Source organism: Ambystoma mexicanum, chromosome 10 (assembly GCF_040938575.1).
Source record: "Ambystoma mexicanum isolate Mex_15411 chromosome 10, UKY_AmexF1_1, whole genome shotgun sequence".
In the NCBI taxonomy this organism is placed as follows: Eukaryota; Metazoa; Chordata; class Amphibia; order Caudata; family Ambystomatidae; genus Ambystoma; species Ambystoma mexicanum.
This window is the reverse complement of record NC_090932.1, coordinates 100,439,980-100,457,627: the sequence shown is the minus strand read 5'-3', so window position 1 is coordinate 100,457,627 and position 17,648 is coordinate 100,439,980. Positions and strand designations below refer to the sequence as shown.

Below are 17,648 nucleotides of genomic sequence, written 5' to 3'. Positions count from 1 at the left end.
GACTCCCAGAGTTCGAGTTCTTGAGACTGCTCGGCCTCATGGCATCCTACATTCTTCTGGTGCCAGAGGCCAGGTTGCGGATGAGATCTTTCCAATGGGCACTCAAGCTCCAGTGGTCTGTCCTCCGGCAGGATGTCATACCCTGTTTAGGTGCCGTCTTCGGTTGCCCAGGACCTTCTGTGGTGGGCCGACGAAGGCAATCTGATAGGGGGGGGGCTCCATTTTGGCTGCCCTGGCCGGAGGTGACGGACGCATCCCTCACGAGATGGGGAGCTCATGCCAACGAGTTGACAGTCAGCGGTCGTTGGTCTCCGTCAGAGTCCAGACTCCATATCAATCCGTTGGAGCTGAGGGCCGTCAGGCTAGCCCTGAAGGCTTTTCTGCTGACTGTGCGAGGAAAGAATGTCCTGATCCTGACGGACAACACGGTGGCCATGCACTACCTCAACAAACAGATGGGGCGGGGGGGCAGGGTCACTTCCTCTGTGCAGGGAGGCGATGCAGCTCTGGTTCTGGGCAATCCAGCAGGAAGTTTCGATCTCAGCAGTTCATCTGGCAGGAGACGAAAACGAGACGGCGAACGCTCTGAGCAGGTAGAGCGCGATCTCTCACGAGTGGGAGTTGGCTCAGGAGATTCTCCTGGATATCTTCGCCCTTTGGGGGACCCCTCAAGTGGATCTCTTCGCCTCCAGTGTCAACCGGAAGTGCGAGCGGTTCTGCTTGCGGGAATTTCCTCCAAACGGAGCCTTAGGAGACGCGTTTGTGGTGGAGTGGTCCTTCCCACTGCTGTATGCGTTTCCTCCAGTCCCCGTCATCCTGCAAGTACTGAGGAGGTTACAGAGGTTCTGTTCCCGGATGATCCTCATTGCTCCGGCGTGGGCCCGTAGGACGTGGTACCCGGACCTTCTCGACTTGTCCATCTGTCCTCCACGTCGTCTTCCCTACCGAGACTATCTGCTCTCACGGGAGGGGGGTCAGGTTCTCCATCCAGAGGTCGGGTCCCTCAACCTTCACGCTTGGTTTCTGAAAGGTTGAGGTATAAGGTTTGGGACCTCCCTGAAGACGTGATGGAGGTGTTGCTTTCGGCCAGAAGGCCCGCAACAAAGTCCCTGTACCGTTGCCGTAAGTTCTGCGATTGGTGCAGGGTGAAGAATGTGGATCCTTTTGCATGTGAAATGCCCATGGTTCTGTCTCTTTTGCTTTCTTTGGCCCACAGGGGCCTTCAAGTGGGTACCATTAAAGGTTACCTGGCGGTGCTGTCCATATTTAAGCGCTCGTCTGAAGAGTGTTCCTATTTTAAAATTCCTTCTCAGTTTCTGAAAGGGCTCCCTGTGTTACCTCTGTCATCTTTCCAGGTGCCCGGTTGGGATTTGAACCTTGTTCTCAAGTTTCTGATGGGTGCTGCGTTTGAGCCTTTGCATTCATGCCCTTAGACTGTTAACTCTGAAAACTGTATTTTTAGTTGCGGTACCTTCCGCTCGCAGAGTGAGTGAGTTACAGGCACTTTCAGTTAAACCACCCTTCACTGTGTTTCATAAAGGCAGGGTTGTCCTTAGAGTTCGTCCTTCTTTTCTTCCGAAGGTGGTGTCGGAATTTCATTTAGGCCAGAAGGTTATTCTTCCGGCATTTTATCCTCCTCCACATCCTGGTAAGGAAGAGGAGAGGCTCCATAGGCTTGATCCTAGGAGAGCGTTAAGCTTTTATATTTCATGCATGTCCCAGGTCAGAGTGGACGTCAGCTCTTTATTGGTTACGCTGGAAAGCGTTTGGGACAGGCTGTGACGAAACAGACTTTGTCTCGCTGGATTATTTTGGCTATCTGAGTGTTACCGCTTGGCCGGTAAGGACCCCCGGTCGGCTTGCGGGCCTATTCTACCAGGGGTATGGCTACCTCTACTGCCCTGCAGAGGGGTGTTCCTATTCGCAACATCTGTGATGCAGCCACCTGGGCTTCGGTACATACTTTTGTACGTCACTATTCCCTCGATTCCATCCGGGGGCAGGATCTGGCCTTTGGCAAGGCGGTCCTTTACTCCGCAATTTGATTGGACATGCTAAATTTCTGTTTTCTAAATTCTTTTCCCACCTCCTTGCATTGGTACTGCTTTGGGAGTCTGTCATGGATATGGAATACGTCGGAGGACCCAATCCCCTCGAAGAACAAGTTACTCTTACCTGGTAATGTTCTTTCGATGGGATGGTCCGACGACGCATTCCATATCGCTCCCTCCCTACCTTCCCCTCTACAGAATTTCTTATGCGATTGCAGCTTACGTTTCCGCAAGGCTTTGTGTGTCAGACTGGCAGAAGACTGGTGGCACACGTTCTGGGAAAAAACTAGAACTGATGCTATGGGCTTTGTGCGTCCTACTTCTCACATCAGGTGACGTCGGCCGTCGGAGGAGGTCCTCGAGGATGGCGCATCGACGCAGGACGCAGACGCCGAAAATGTTCCGAAGCCGCACAGCTGTGGTGATTACTGTCATAGATATGGACTACGTCGTCCGACCATCCCATCGAAAGAACGTTACCAGGTAAGAGAGTAACTTGTTTTCTTCTAAGGCGGGGTTGGCACAGTCTTTGCCTCATTAGTATCACAGGCCACAGACACCATATTAATATTAGCAAACTAGTTTGACCGATATACTTGTACTTTGTCCTGCATACCTGCAAGCTTAATAATTTAATTCTGAAACTCGTGTGTTTGCACAATCAACTCATTGGAAAGTAGAGCAACCATTGGGTCCATTGAACTTTGAACCGTCTGAGGCGACAGAATTCTAAATGCCTCTCCTCACACGGTTTCTGAATTTTTGCGAAGCAAGCTAATACTGTGTGCTTCTTACACTTTAAGTGCAATTTTCGAAGGTATTTTCTAGAGCCATATTTCCTGACCTTTTTTCTTCCTGGTTTTATAGTCGCTACTGATTTTATGCAATTTCTTCCTCGAGTATCTTCATTCATTCACAACCTGGCCCCACTCAAAATAACACTGCTTTCACTGTGCACAACAATTTTTGGAGAATTATTTTGGCAATCTGTCCCTATAGACATATCCACCAATTTCTCCTTAGCCCCCTTAGGCCCTATCCACCAGTTACTTAGAATATCCATTTTCACGTTAAGTTCACTTGGGGTTAGTGTGCAGGCTTTCACGTGGTCCCGAATATTGTCATATAGTGCAACAGACACTCAGAATTGAGTTCAATGCTGATATAAAGGTGGTGGGGTGGGCAGCTTAATCTGATAGGCAGCTTATTTAAATGTGTGGTGCCGAATATACGATTTTAGTGCCTCTGCTTCATACACAGAATTGTTGATGCCTTAATTCCTGTAGCTGCGAGGGGTAGCCCAGAGAGCCCATGTACAAGTCACACTCAATTGCGGACATAGAGCTTTCCAGAGCTGGAACAACCAATTGTCTCGTCACATTACGATCGTCAACAAGTTCACTCATCTCCAAAGGATCTACCTCAGTGGCTTAGCATCCTGTGTTCCCAGCACATTCCAAAATACAGCCATTGTTCAAAATCTCATCGCCCTCATGGCAGCTCACCACTAATACATTTCCGGCGCCTGCCTGCTGTGTAGTACCGGCACGAGTATAGAAGTCTGTAATCCTTCAAAGTCAATTCTAGTTTTCCTGCCGGATTAGGGGCATCTTTGGAAGCATTTGCCAAACTGGTGGACTGCGGGGCCTGCAGCCCTTTAGCAATGGGAGGAACACTCGTAATTCCGAGGTTGGTCCATATAATTGGCACCAAACCATCCTCTCCATGCTGAAGAGAGGCTGTTGCCTGCAAGAATATTTTCTTCTGCCCCCATTGGTAATGCAATATCCGTAGTGGCATTTGTAATATTAACCTTATGCAATTTCACAAAATTATAACAAGCTGGGATCTTTTGAGCTGGCTGAGAACCCAGACTTTTCTCCGGGAATCTTATTTGCATCATTGGCTGACAGTGACTCTGGCCGCGGAACAGTGTGACTCTGTAGATTTTCCACATAGGTGATTTGTGGCATAATAGACAGTTTTGCTATGCTAGCACTTAAGGTATCAAGATCAAATGGACCCAGATAAACAACAGCGATAGTCACAGGAGCTGTTATCTAACATACTCACCCCCAGATGGCTGAAATCAGGCAGCAAAGGGAAATAGTAAGTCACATTGATCACCTCGTTCCACTGCCGACCATATCAGACCACTCTCTGCTTCTGCTCTCCTTGGTGAATTCTAAAGCTTCTTTGGAGTCTCCACGTTGCACCACCTTCAATGATAGAGATGGGGGAAAAAGACTCCACTGCCAATTCACCAGACCACTGTTTCCACTCGCTGCGTCCCATTGTTTGACCATGATGACTTAAGTTATCCCAACCCAGCACCGTTTTGTCCACCTATGACAAAAGGGTAGTATAAGCGTGCTAAATAAGATTTTGTAGTGGTGGTATTTTGTTGCATTTCTTTTATGGAGTACATTTAATTTGACGGAGTAAACTTATGTACTCCTGTGTCATGAACCCCTTTCTTCCTTACTGATTGGGCATCCCACTGTAGGAATGGAAGTCCAAAGCCATTTGTACCACATACTAAGCCTTCCTCTTGCGGGTGGGCTCTGGCACTGAGGTGTAATTGCACCCCAATGACCAACCTACCCCTCTGTTTTGCCAGTCTATCCCTTTTTCTTTTTCTTCTCCTACAACCAGAGGCTTTGGACCCACGTAGCATGTCGGCCTTTGCTAGCTTTTCTCAGTGCATGTCCTGTAAAGTCTTTTCCTGACTTCATATTTGCAAGAACTCTGCTTTTAGTGCCTGGGATCTGAAGTCTGGTGAGACTTGGGGCTTGCGCCATGTCATCAAGGGTCCTGGAAAATGGGCTGCAGTGATAAATTGAGTTTTTACATGTTCATCCCCTGAAGGATGTTGCTAAAGAAAGATTGAAACTTGTGCAATAAGTGCTTGTTGCTTAGGCCCCCTGATAGGTGGGCTTTCCCTGGAGAACCTCTGCTGCGGGGGTGGGTGGGCAGATCTTACAGCAGGTACTGTTTCAGACCAGGAGGACCCCTCTGGTGTTTGCCCCCAAAGTGCTCCAGAGCACTTTTACTGGGCCTAGGTTCCGAGGAGTTGTGCATTCAACCCAGGGGACTCCCAAGTGTTTCCTGCTCTGTGTACTGCACCTAAAAGGATATGCCTCAGGTTCCCAGGGGCCAGCTGGGATGTGGCCCAAACATTCTAGAGAGCCTAGGGCTGTGGGTGTCTTGCCAGATGGCAGTTTGCTATGCTCTGTCGAGCACTATACCGCCACACACAAAATGGACTCTTGATTCAACATCCCACAGCGAGCTGCTAATGTAGAGTAGTTTATCATGTGGCTCCTCTCCCTCAAAGTTGACAGCAGGTTTCAAGCTCTGCTGTAAAGAATCTGAGGGTCCGACTCCTGTCAGATTACCTCCAGCAGTTTACATAGATAATTTCACAGGTAGTGTTATGTTATTTTATTTGTAAGGCGCCAAACCCCGAAGGCATCGAGGCGCCATGAGAAGAAAAGTAGAGCCCTGTCGAGAACGAGGTAGCTGGAACAGAGCTTTATGAAAACGGAATGTTCTTCAGCTGTTTCCGGAAGATAAGACGATTGGATGTGTTGCGTAGAGAAGCCGGAAGGGCATTCCAGGCCTGTGCGGCCTGCACATGAAAAGCACGGCCATTGCCACAAGCTCTTTTCACTCTCTACTTGTAGACAGCAGGTCTTAGCTGAGCAAAGAGATCTACTTGGCATGTATAGCTTCAGCCCGTTAAGATATATAGGTGCATCACCATAGATGCATGTATGACAAGTTGTCAAAAGCTTAAATTGTATTCTAGCTGAAACTGGCAGCCCGTGGAGACGACTCCTGGTTACAGATGTAGGCTCTAGATGCTTCATCTGGAAGACGATACGTACTGCAGCGTTTTGGATTTTTTGGAGTCTTTGTAGATCTACTTTCTTTGCTCCTCCCAAAAGGGTGTTACAGTAGTCCACTCTAGGCAATATTACGGCCCGGACTAGTTTCTTGCGGTTTTCCTCTGAGACCAGCCGGGCCACTTGATGAAGCACTTTCAAATAGTAGTTGGTGCTTTTCCCAACAGCATCAACCTGGGCCTTGTTGTCTACGCTGGCTTCCAGATAGGTGCCAAAGGTCTTAACCTGTGTGGAGTGGTCCTAAAGGCAGATACCCTGGTGCACAGTGTACCCTCAGTCCAATAAGTCTGGCGTTCTGCTAACCCGCGCACAACTCCTTTGCATCACATGTTTTGGTTTGTTTCACCGCGATTTGGGCCTGCTTCTCTGCCTAGTCTCTGGCACAGTCTGCTCCACAGGCCTGTGAGTAGGTTCTCTGATGGGTATGGGGCTTATAAAATGTCAGCAGATGAACGGTGGTCTCAAAACACTCATGAAGGAGGGAATGGTCAAGAGCCTGGCTTCCCTTCAGTTACTCCTGCCATCACAGTGGTGGCCCCAGATGTCTCCAACACCCTCCCACCCCGCAATCACCAGCTACTCCTCATCAAACCTACCTGCTGTGCTGGTCATGCAAGTTTCTACCCCGAATACCCCTAGAATGATACCCACACAGTATGACTCAGTTCAGTCAGAGAAAGACCTAAAATTTGGGTTAGTTACATGATTGAATGATGGGCATACCCATGGTTCTAAGCATCCTCGCTCTGGCAGAGGCTCCACCCAAGTGTTTTTTTGGCAGTGTTGCTGGTGTTAGTCCTCAGGAACGTCGGGGGTAACACTGCAGAAGGATTTATTTGATAAGGCAATTAAGAATTTGCAAAGACCTCATTCTATAGCAAAACAAGAGGTGATGGCTGGAAGGTTTAGAATTAATCTTAACCTTTGGCATTGCTCTGGGCAACCCTCTAGACCATCATTCTTCACCTGCCAAGCCATTCCAAAAGGGGAAAGGCCATATACAAATCAGGCTTGGTCCCACCACAAAAGGAGTAGTCCAGCCCCCAACTGCTTGGTCACATCCCTTCTGTACAAGTCCACAAGTAACACAGGTAGTGTTTTCCCCCCAATGTTATTATTCAAATGATAAAAGGGGTGGGAGGGAAGGCCTCACTACCCTAACTCTGTGGGATTTCCCCTGCCTCAACAAAACAAACTAATGTGATAGTAGTCGGGATGTCAAAATAAAAGTTCACCATCTTGCGTCAAAACCTAATCTGACCCTCACACTCGGATACTACAAAACCGACTACAAGGGAAAACAATGTCTTTCGGTTGCTTCTCTGCAACCTGAGCATATTTTCTAACATAAAGCTTCAAAAGTATTCCCAACTTTACTGTACTGGTATCAAAACAATGCCAAGGGGACAATCTTCGTCCTTGCTCTTTACTGCCAGACTACCAAGAATATTTGGTAATTCCAACTTCCACACTTACTTTAATTTCCACTGTGGAATGAAAAGTGCATAAGCCAAAGCAGTGTTCTCCCAAAATAGTAGGCGAAGTACGTTTCTCTTGTTTAACCACAAGTGCTTTTCTTCCCTGTAACAGGGTCTTTATTATGCCAGGGGGACGATCCCCTTCCCTGCTCTTGCCTACCAATGGTACACTTGACCAACAATGCCAAGGGGACAATCCTCTTCCTTGGAATTTCGCTTTTTCCACTATTTATCGGATAAGGGCCTCTCTAGTCTTTTGATAGTCTTACTTGGTTCTCCTACCAAGCATTGTCCGCTATGTATTTTTTTAAAGTAACTGGGACAAGGAAGATTGAGTAAGAGTTTCAACAGGGTTTCCTTCTCTGATCAACAACCAGTTCCTTTAATAAGGAAGAGTATTGCTCACATGCTTTGTTCACATCCAGCCTTGGTTCACTTTCCTTCCCACAACTGGGTAATGCTTTTATGTTGAAATGGTTCCCAATTATATAATGGACCGCCACATCGTATTCCTTTTACTTTGGCGTTACCTTTGTTCTGTAATCAGCCACTCCCATGGCCAAGGAAGTGCATCTCAATCACACTGCTTGCTAAGGCTCCCCTTCTCCCAGTGCCTCGCTTCGTCTTGACCAGTGTCCCAGACCGTGGACGAATACCACCCCAGTCAGGATGTAATCCTGCTGGCAACCGTTGAGCCCCTGCACGTCCTGCGCCTGAACGCTGTCCTTGTAATGTATGAGACAGCCTGCTCACAGCCAAGACCGTGGCTCAGTCCGAAATTCCTCTGGGTGCCTTCTTAACCACTGTGTGGTCTGTGGGTCGGAAACTGAAGTTTTATGGTTTGTTGGTCCACTTGCTTCAACTAGCGGGAGAGCTCAACAAGTGGCTGAACTCAACACGAACGGGGGGCAAGTTAAGCAGGCTTAATACAGCAAATCAAAAAAGGAGTTCAACCCTGTAGTGGAGCAAGAATAATTTTTGGGTGTTTGGGTGGAGGGGGATTGACTTGCTTATGAGTAATGCCTGCGTCTCGGTCTATGGCAGACCCATTTCGGATCAATTGGTGTAACCGGCTAGTTTACCCATTTTTCTCCTACACCCCTTCTCCAGAAAGTGATCAAGTTTGGGGTTTCAAGTGGTGCTTTATAAACCTATTGGCTTCTTACTGGCTGGTGACTGTGGTTCTCATGTTCTCAAACTTTCTGTGCATTGTCAGATTCGGATGCACCAAGCTCAGGACCTTCCCACAGTGAGGGCAGGGGGGCTGCTTGGTCTTCCTCTTTTTCCTCAGTCGCTATCATTCGTGAGTTGGTTTCTTGGCAGTTAACTTTTAATCACTTGGGTCTTTCACCAAATTTGGATGGCTAAATTCCTCTCCTCGGTGTTTGCACGCTTTTGCCACTGGGTAAATCAAAAGGGTATTAATCTTCCATGCCCTTCTTTCCTTAACAGCCCATCTGGTGGACTGTGTTGTGCAGGTTGACATCTATAGGACCTACCTGACCTCAATCGGTTCTTCAACAATTGGAGAGATGCACCCGAGATGGCCAGCAGGTGTCCTTGTATTGGGCATTGGGGTTCTGCAGTTCTGGAAACTCCTAGGACCTCGGGAGATGGCTCAATTTAAATTTAGTCTAAGGAATGTTTGTTCCCTCTAGCCAAAAAAGGAGTCCTCCTCTTAGGAGTTCCTCTGTCGTACAGAAAATGGGGTCAGGACAGCAGTGATCGCTTCACGGTATTGCAAATGGTCTGCAGGCATCTCTGGTTGTCTTCTTCCAGCCTGCCCAGACACTCTTGAGCCTAGGCCAAAAGGGTTCCCGCCAAGTGCAAAATACTCACATGGGCCTAACCCTCTCAGAAGGGTAGAAGGGCTGACAGAACAACCACGCTAGTAATGGCAAAAAAAGAGGGGCCCAAGTTGGTACTCTATTGTGCACTCCCCGGGCTATGGACATAGCCTGTGGTACAAAAATTACACAATAGTTGGTGGAACACGTCCACTGCCAGCAGCCATAACTAGGAGATTGTCTGACTAAAAAGTCACAAGAGCGGAGAGAAAGGGTTAGGGGGGATACTAGGTATCCCTTTGGCACTCCACATAAGGTGATGTGTGGCAATCTCGGGTTATAACATTTTAGGAGAGATACTAAGTGTATCTCTATCATGAACTGTAGTTTACTTGAGGATGAGAACAAGAATCTCAAAGGAGGACCCTAAGGGTCCCCAGCAACACTGCCCATAAAGAGCGGTGTGCTGCAACAGTAAAATAAATAATACGATCAGTCAAACCAGAAGATATAAAGTGTTTTTTTTTTCATCGGTTGATAAAGCATTAGGGGGTATTGCCAACGTTGGCACACTTCATTTATAAGACTGCACTTTTTGAGATTGTCTCAATCTTCTCCCTTCGGGTGAAATACAATAATTTGTAATAAAAATCATGGGATTGATAACATTGTTGGAGTAGTTGAATCCCTAAAACCCCTGATGGGGTTGAATGCCCTAAACTAGGTTTTTTAAGAACTAAATATTTGGTCCACATTTTTACACTTAGTAATGTAGAATATGTGGAGGACCTTTGGAATGATCTTTCTGCAGGGAATTACATATCTTTTAACAATTGAAGTAACTAAAAAGCTTTGAGAATTGTTTTTTATTAAATGTGTGATTTTTATTACCATGTTGTTTTTAGAGTTTGATTAATTTTCTTTTATTTTTAAAGGAAAATCGTGACGTAAATTGTTGGTTTTGCTGTAAAAGTGAAATGGTAATTTATTACATATATTGTATTGAGTATATTCGGGCAAAAGTAATTTGTGAAAGATCAGAGCTTGATCAAAACACAATAAAAAAAGTATTTTCTCAACATGAGGTAAGCACTCTATCCTAGTCCCGAGGTTAACCCTAGGGTAGGACCAAAGGTCAGGCCAGAGGGAGATAGGGGTCAATGTCCCCCTATGGATATCGGGGGGAATGGACAACAGGAACCAATCTGTTTACTTTCTCTGCCGACTCTGAATCTTCCAAATAACACTGTGGGTTGTCAGAAATTCGATGGGGACACAATTCCCTGTCCTTTGTTCCGGTGAGAGTGCCAGGGTTTTGGGTGCAAAGCTTACTTCCAGCATCGGGGCAGCTTCCCAGAGTAGGTCCAAAATGAAGACTTATGCATGACAGAACACCGACTGGTGAAGACTGGTTCTAGCAACTGTCACCAAAATCAGGCGGCGGCATGTGATCCTTCAGCTACTAACACAAAGGCAGCTCCAGCACGGCCTCCCTTAAAGATGGGAAGCTGAAACCTCAGAAGCAGGTGACTTATGGCACAAGCTGAAGGACCCACTGATTTCCAAGGCTCAACCCTGAATGTCGACTGCTGCTGCGAGGTAGCCCAGAACGGTGCTGGTCAGACCATCTGGCAGTCCAGGGACACTGCTGAAGTCTCTACGGGCAGAGATCCTCAAGCAGGTATCGACTAGTTGGTCCTGTTTTGTCCAAGGGTAGAAGCACTGATGAGGGTCTTCTGAGATCAGAGAAGCCAGGCTTCATCAGGCCAATCACTGGAGCTGATGCTGGGCCTCTGCAGTTGGCGTCCTCTGGCTGTCTGCGGGCTGCTCTTCATGGAAATCTTGGCTCCAACGTAGATTTGAAGAATGGCTGCAGGAGTCGTCCTTTTATCCAGATTTGGGCCTGGATGCAGTTTCAAGCCCACCAATAAGCGCCACATTCAAACAGCATGAGGTTATCCAATTAACCACTGGTCTCTACATCTGCCCTGCAACAGACTTTCTGGCACCAGGAGATGTGCACTCGGACCACACAGTCCAGGCCCCCCTCCCCTGGCGCTCACAAAGGGTCATTCGCCCGACAAAGAAGCGGCTTTCTTGTGGAAAGCATTACCATATATGGGATTTGCTGACGAGAGGGCATGAAGAAGGCCAAACTACAATATTGCCATAACAGGCAAAACATCTGGTGGCACTGCCATATGATAGGTTATTTATAACGCGCTTAATACCTAGAGGTTTCTAAGCGCGGACCCACGGATCAAACCTGTGTTGCTCCGTGTCGTCTTGCTTCCAAGGCAAGCTCGTTGACCCTGGGCTATCCTCCAGAGACAATGTGCACATGTAAAACATCCTAAAAATGGTAGAAATATCATTGCTGCCACTAGCTTGTGTTGGGCACATATAAAAAGTAACCAAAAACGTAAAAGGTCAAACGTTAGGAGGATATGCAAAGTATTCCATTTGCACTTCACTCTAAGGTAATGTTTGCAATTTTAAAAATAAAAAGATTCCAAAAAGAGATACTGTCTCAGTAATGACTGTTTTAGGGACTAGCCAGTTCCCCATAACAATGAGCAAAAAACAAGGGAAGCGAGGCAGAGTTCACAAACGAGCAAAAAGTTGAGTATCCCATAGACATCTATGAAGGAGAAAGGTGCAAAAAGAAAATCTTTCCCAACACCCAGCTTGGCTTAGAACATTTACATACCTTTTGGGTGTTTGAACTTTAGTGTGTTAGCTACACACAGTTGTCTTAAAATCTCCCACTCCTTTGCCATGCCACTTGTGCATGGAGAGCAATCTCATTCCCTTCCAGTGAAAATGCCATTCTACTAACCAGGAACCAAGGTATGGAAAGGTAAGACCTACAGTGGGCCATGCAGGTCACCTGTCTGTAATTCCTACACATTTCTGAATCATCCTCAAGGTGGTTTAATATGGATGGAACACTTGGATTTTACTTCTGACAACCATTTGGTTTCTTTTTAACATTGTAATGGGATGTGATCGTAACAGGAAGGTCTACTTTGATGCAGGATTTCTGTTCAAAGGAGTTTTTCTGTGAACAATTTACATATTTTGTTTTTGTTGAAATTAGATGGCGGACGTCGACGACAAATGGTGGAATCTTGACTGTGTCAATAGAGAACCCAGCAGCCCTAGAGCTTACAATGTAAGTTGCTGTCTCAAACCTTTGAGTCCTTTACTTTTTTACCAATGAGATGTAGGTTTCTTTTTTATATATTGCATTTTTGTTAGGTTCACTCTCAGATATTAAACGATTGTACCTTCCAAACAAGAGTTTTACCATGAACATCATTAAAATTGATAAACCATCACAGTACGTAAATTGCAGACCTCATGCTAAACATGGATTCAAGACAAAAACCAGTATTTTGGCTTCTAACAAGTTCTCCACTTTGTAACATACATTTGGTATCAAGAGTTTTTTCTTTTAGAATTGAGATTAGTGGATAGGCGTATGTACTGCTTAAGCCTGAATTGATTGGATATCTTTTACTTCCCCCTCCATTTTTAGTTGTTAACCCAAGCCTCCCTTGAAACAAGTATAGATTGTCTGGATACGTGTGACAATGACTTGGTCTTCCATCTATGTTCCTTAGTTCTGCATTTAAATTGGAGCAAAGGTAAAGAAAAAGCTAGCATAATCGTGAGATCTTGGCTGTGGGTGTCGATAGCATGCAACAATCAATATGGAATATGGCACTCTAGACCACGGGTGGACTGCTCCCCACCAACCCCCCTGCTATCCCACTGCGGGGGGGTACCAAAGCCTGTCCAGGGGGGCACCCAGACTCTTTGAAAAGGGATTTAGATGGCTGTTTTTAAAATATAAAAGATGAAGGTGACTGCTTTTAACAGAATATATAAACACTAGAAAATCTGCTTATATTTTAATGAACTCGGGGTGCCTTTGAGCCTCCTGGGTGGGCCAACCCCACAAAACAATATTTAGTTTGTCATATGGCATAAAATAGACCTTAACACAAGGCAAAACAACAATTCATTACTAAAATTAAATAAAATGAGGCTACTCCTATCATTACATTCTCCAGCATGGGGTCTGGCATGGATTCACATGCTCATGAATATTCCCCGTCGTCAGGGCGGGGGAACCTCGGTATAGAATAAATCAGTATCAGTTTCGTTTCTGATCTGTCTTTCTTAGTAGTAACCAATCACTGGTCTCTAGGTCATACTGCCCCCAGCCAATGACTGCCCTCTCCCTAAGCCCCGCCTCCGGCAGCCATCCTCAGATTTTTACCGCACGTTCAAGTGTTGGGAGTCCTCGTGCTGTAGCTCTCGAGCTTTTGCTGCGTTTTCGCGCTTTTTCAGGAGATTTTTCTAATTTTTCGGTTAAATAGAGCCTCAAGCTCCACCGTTTCTACATCCGATCAACGGGGATCCGTTTCGGAGTTCTCTATGCCCCTCAAGGGTGAAGTTTTCGTCGAGTTAGGCTTTTGGAGGCTTCCAGAAGTTCCGAGGCCTACCCCGGACATGGCCCAGGAGAAAGGAAGCTCGACGCCCGGGAAGCTGTTCAGGACCTGCCCTGGATGCCAGCTTCAGAATGTTTTCAAGGACGACGAGCATTCGTTATGCCTCTGTCTCCATGAGGACAAGACGCACAAGGAGAAGGACTGTGCGTTTTGTGGGAACATGTCGAAGCGGACCATGAAGGATCGCCACCGCCGTCTCGCCAACTGGCTGGAAGGGAAGAGCCCGTCGGGCGAGAAGAAGGAAAAAGAAGTCCGAGCGGTCTTCTAAGTCCTGTGAGGGTGCCCCGGGGACGGGGGCCCAACAAAAGACTAAGCACCGCAAGTCCGCGGGCACCGGGAGCGCCGAACGGTCGGGCTCCTTGGCTGCCGGGCAGGGCGCATCCTCCCCAGCGCCATCAACCACGAGCCAACGCTCTGGCTCGGGTAAGAGGAAGTCCGAGAACCCGGCGAAGTTTCTGGAGAGGCCCCGGTCGATCTCGAAGATTCCGGCAGAGGGGGTCGAGGCTTGGACCCTCCCCCCAAGGTGATGGCCCCAGGCTCCAGAAGGTGACGATGGCCTTAATTCACCCTGCTAAGACCTCGATTGAGGATGTCACCGCGGCCCTGGCTCAGCCTGTGGAGGCTACACCAGTGGAGGCGCCCTCAGGACCCAATCTCCCTGCCACAGCAGAGAGAGTCGTCTTTCAGGCCCATTGAGAAGACCCCACAAAGTCCTCATTGGAAAAGGTGGGGGAGGGGCTGGTGGCCATCGTGGATACGGACACGACCGCTGAAGAAGAGCTCATCGAAGTCGTGGAAGAGGCCCAGCCCATCGGGAGGGATCCCGACGACGAGAGCGACAGTGTCGCCGACAAGGCTCCTCAAGAGCCCTCGTGCCCGTCGTTTCCAGCGCCGCAGGACACCTCAGCGGCCATTTTGTCAGCGATTCAGTCCTTATGCTCGGAGATAAGGACAAGGTTGCCCCTTCCCCCGACAGAGGTACCTGAGCCAGACCCGACGGGGGAACCAGAGCCAGGACCTTCGGAGAGTCCACCGCATAAGAGGACGACGACGCATCCTACGCCACCTCTCCCACCTCTGCGGCCTGCTCTGCCTTCCCCCCGGTCTACTACCCACGGGGATGATACAGGCACGGACATGGCTACGACAGCTACAGATGACGACGGAGGCAACGACGGGACGTGTCCCCCGTCGCCCCTTGGTCGGACGTCCCCGCCCGACGAGATTGGATCCTTTCATGCCATGATTTCCAGGGCATCCAAGCTTTTTCAGCTCTGCCCAGAAGAAAAGAAAGAAGGGTTCCTTTACCAACGGCGCAAGGCTAAAAGGAAGACGGTCCTCGCCGTACCGCTTCTTGATGACATCTGGGATGAGGGGCTCGCCCTCCTCAAGAACCCTGCCACGGCGCCGGCAAAGAGGGACCGGTACGAGAAGTAGTACCGGGTCCCCGACGCTGCCCCCTTGTGCCTTCGGGCACAACCTACCCCGGATTCGGTCGTCGCGGCGGCAAAGAAGAAAGCGGGGAGGGGGGCATTGGCCTCGACATCAACTTCCCCGCCAGACGGCGGGGGCAGGAAGTTGGACACGATGGGACGACGGATCATCTCATCTTCTGCGACGACTATCAAGGCGGCCAATGCCCTGGCTATCGTAGCCCGCTACGACAGGGAGTTGTGGTTCAAAATCGCCCCTCTGTTAGACTTCTTTCCGGACGCCAAAAGGGCTGAGGCCCTTGAAATCCTACAGGAGGGGGAGATTGCTTTGGACCACGCCATCACGTGGCAACGGACATCGCCGACACCTGTTTCCGTCAGTTGGGCAACGGCGTTTGCTTGAGAAGACGAGGATGGCTCAAGGCCACGGATTTCCGCCAGGACATACAAACCAAGGTTTTGGACATGCCCTTCGACGGGAACAACCTGTTTGGGAAGGCGGTTGATGAGTCCCTGCAGGCCATCAAGACAGACGGAAACTGCCCGGGCACTGGGAGTGCTCCAACGACGATGGCCGTCCTTTCGGAGCTCCGGAGGCAGACAAGGTGCCTCCAAGGGATCCGGCAGTGGCTCCTCCACTTACTGGCAAGATCTTCATCCCAGGAAGCCTACAGGGGATGCGGCAAGTCAACGGGTGCCCGCCGTCGTCGACAAGGAGGTCAAGGAGGCAAGGCGGCCTCCAAACAAGATTGAACCGTCCGTGGGGTTGGCCCCCTGCCGAAGCACCCCGGTGGGAGGCCGGCTGGCGAGTTTTAATCAGCGTGTAGGAGTCATTTCCACCGACCGTTGGGTGCTGGATGCCCTGGCCGAAGGGCACGCCCTTGAGTTTCAGAAGAAGTGCCCTCGCGTTCCACCCGTGGCCAGGAAGGAAAATCACGTCCCTCAACTACTGTTGGAAGTAAGGGCGATGCTCAGGAAGGGTGCCATCGAGCTCGTCCCAAAGAGGCTTCGGGGCTCCGGAGTTTACTCAAGGTACTTCCTCATAAAAAAGAATACAGGAGGATGGCGCCCCATCCTGGACCTACGACGACTGAACAAGTACATCAAGGCACAGAAGTTCTGTATGGTCACCCTCCAGCATGTGCTGGGGCAGCTGGAGGAGGGCGATTTCCTGTCATCATTGGACTAAGAGGATGCGTACTTCCACATCCCCATTCTAAAAAAGGCACCGAAAGTTCCTCAGGTTCGTGGTCCAAGGGCGGCACTACCAGTAAGGCCCTCCCGTTCGGATTGAAGTCCGCACCCAGGGTGTTCAGCAAGTGCCTCTCACCGGTGGAGGCGCGGCTGCGCCTACAGGGGATCCACGTCTACCCCTACCTGGACGACTGGCTCATCCGGGCAAGGACAATGGAGCTCGCCGTGGAGCAAACTGCGAAGACCGTCCAGCTGCTCACGGACCTGGGATTCTCCATCAACTTTCCAAAATCCACCTGGTTCCGTCGCAAGTCGTCCTGATTCTGGGAGCCAAGCTCGACACAGTGGCGCGGCTGGCCTCACCCTCGGAGGAAAGGACCAGGACCATTCTGGGCAAGGTGCAGCGTCTGCTGGCCACGGACATGGCCAGGGTAAGATCTATCAAGTCCCTCCTCGGGATGATGTCCTGCATTTATCTGGTGCGCCTTTGCAGGCTTCGGATGAGACCCTTACAGGATTTCCTCGACGCCTGCTGGATCCAGTCGACGGGCAGCTTCGAGGACAGGATCCCTCTCAACGAGACGTTCCATCAGGCGATCCGGTGGTGGGGTACCCGCTCCCATCTATCGGCGGGCACGGACTTTCAGACCCCAGCTCACCAGGTGACGGTGACGACGGACGCCTCCCTGGAAGGTTGGGGAGCACACTCCAGAGATCTTCACGCGAGAGGCCTTTGGCTCCCGGAGGAGAAGTCTCTCCACATCAACATCTTGGAGCTCCACGCAGTGTTCTGGGCCCTCAGGTCCTTTCTTCCGTCCCTCAAGGGCAAGGTAGTGAGGATCTTCACCGACAACACCACCACGATGTTCTACATCCGGAAGCAGGGCGGAACCAGGTCCCCGGCCCTATCCAAGGAAGCCCAAGATCTGTGGCATTGGGCCGTCGCCCAAGGGATGTTCCTGGTGCCTCTTCATCTGGCAGGAATAAAAAACACGATGGCCTACTCAGCAGGGAGCTGCGCTCGTGCCACGAGTGGGAACTACACCAGGATCAAGTGGATCGACTCTTCCGAAAGGTGGGGCGAACCCCAAATCGATCTCTTTGCGACGGCGACCGATTCCAAGTGCCGGAGGTTCGCCAGCAGGTTCCCCCAGCCGAGGAGCATGGGCGATGCTTTCTCGTTCCCCTGGGATGGCCTATTTCTTTATGCGTTCCTTCCGCTGCCGTTGCTGCTCCGGCTCATCAACCAGCTCAAGAGGTCCCAGTGCAGGATGATC

At 49.4% G+C, this 17,648-nt stretch overlaps 1 protein-coding gene across 2 annotated transcripts in view; it reads left to right on the top strand.

Moving 5' to 3' along the window:
* The window catches only part of FYTTD1 (forty-two-three domain containing 1), a 493,848-nt gene that overhangs the window by 407,880 nt on the left and 68,320 nt on the right, over positions 1 to 17,648 (top strand). For both annotated transcript variants that reach the window (XM_069617583.1, XM_069617582.1), the window contains one exon: positions 12,325 to 12,399. In XM_069617583.1, the coding sequence (XP_069473684.1) occupies positions 12,325 to 12,399 (75 nt within the window). The remainder of the gene's footprint in view (positions 1 to 12,324; positions 12,400 to 17,648) is intronic.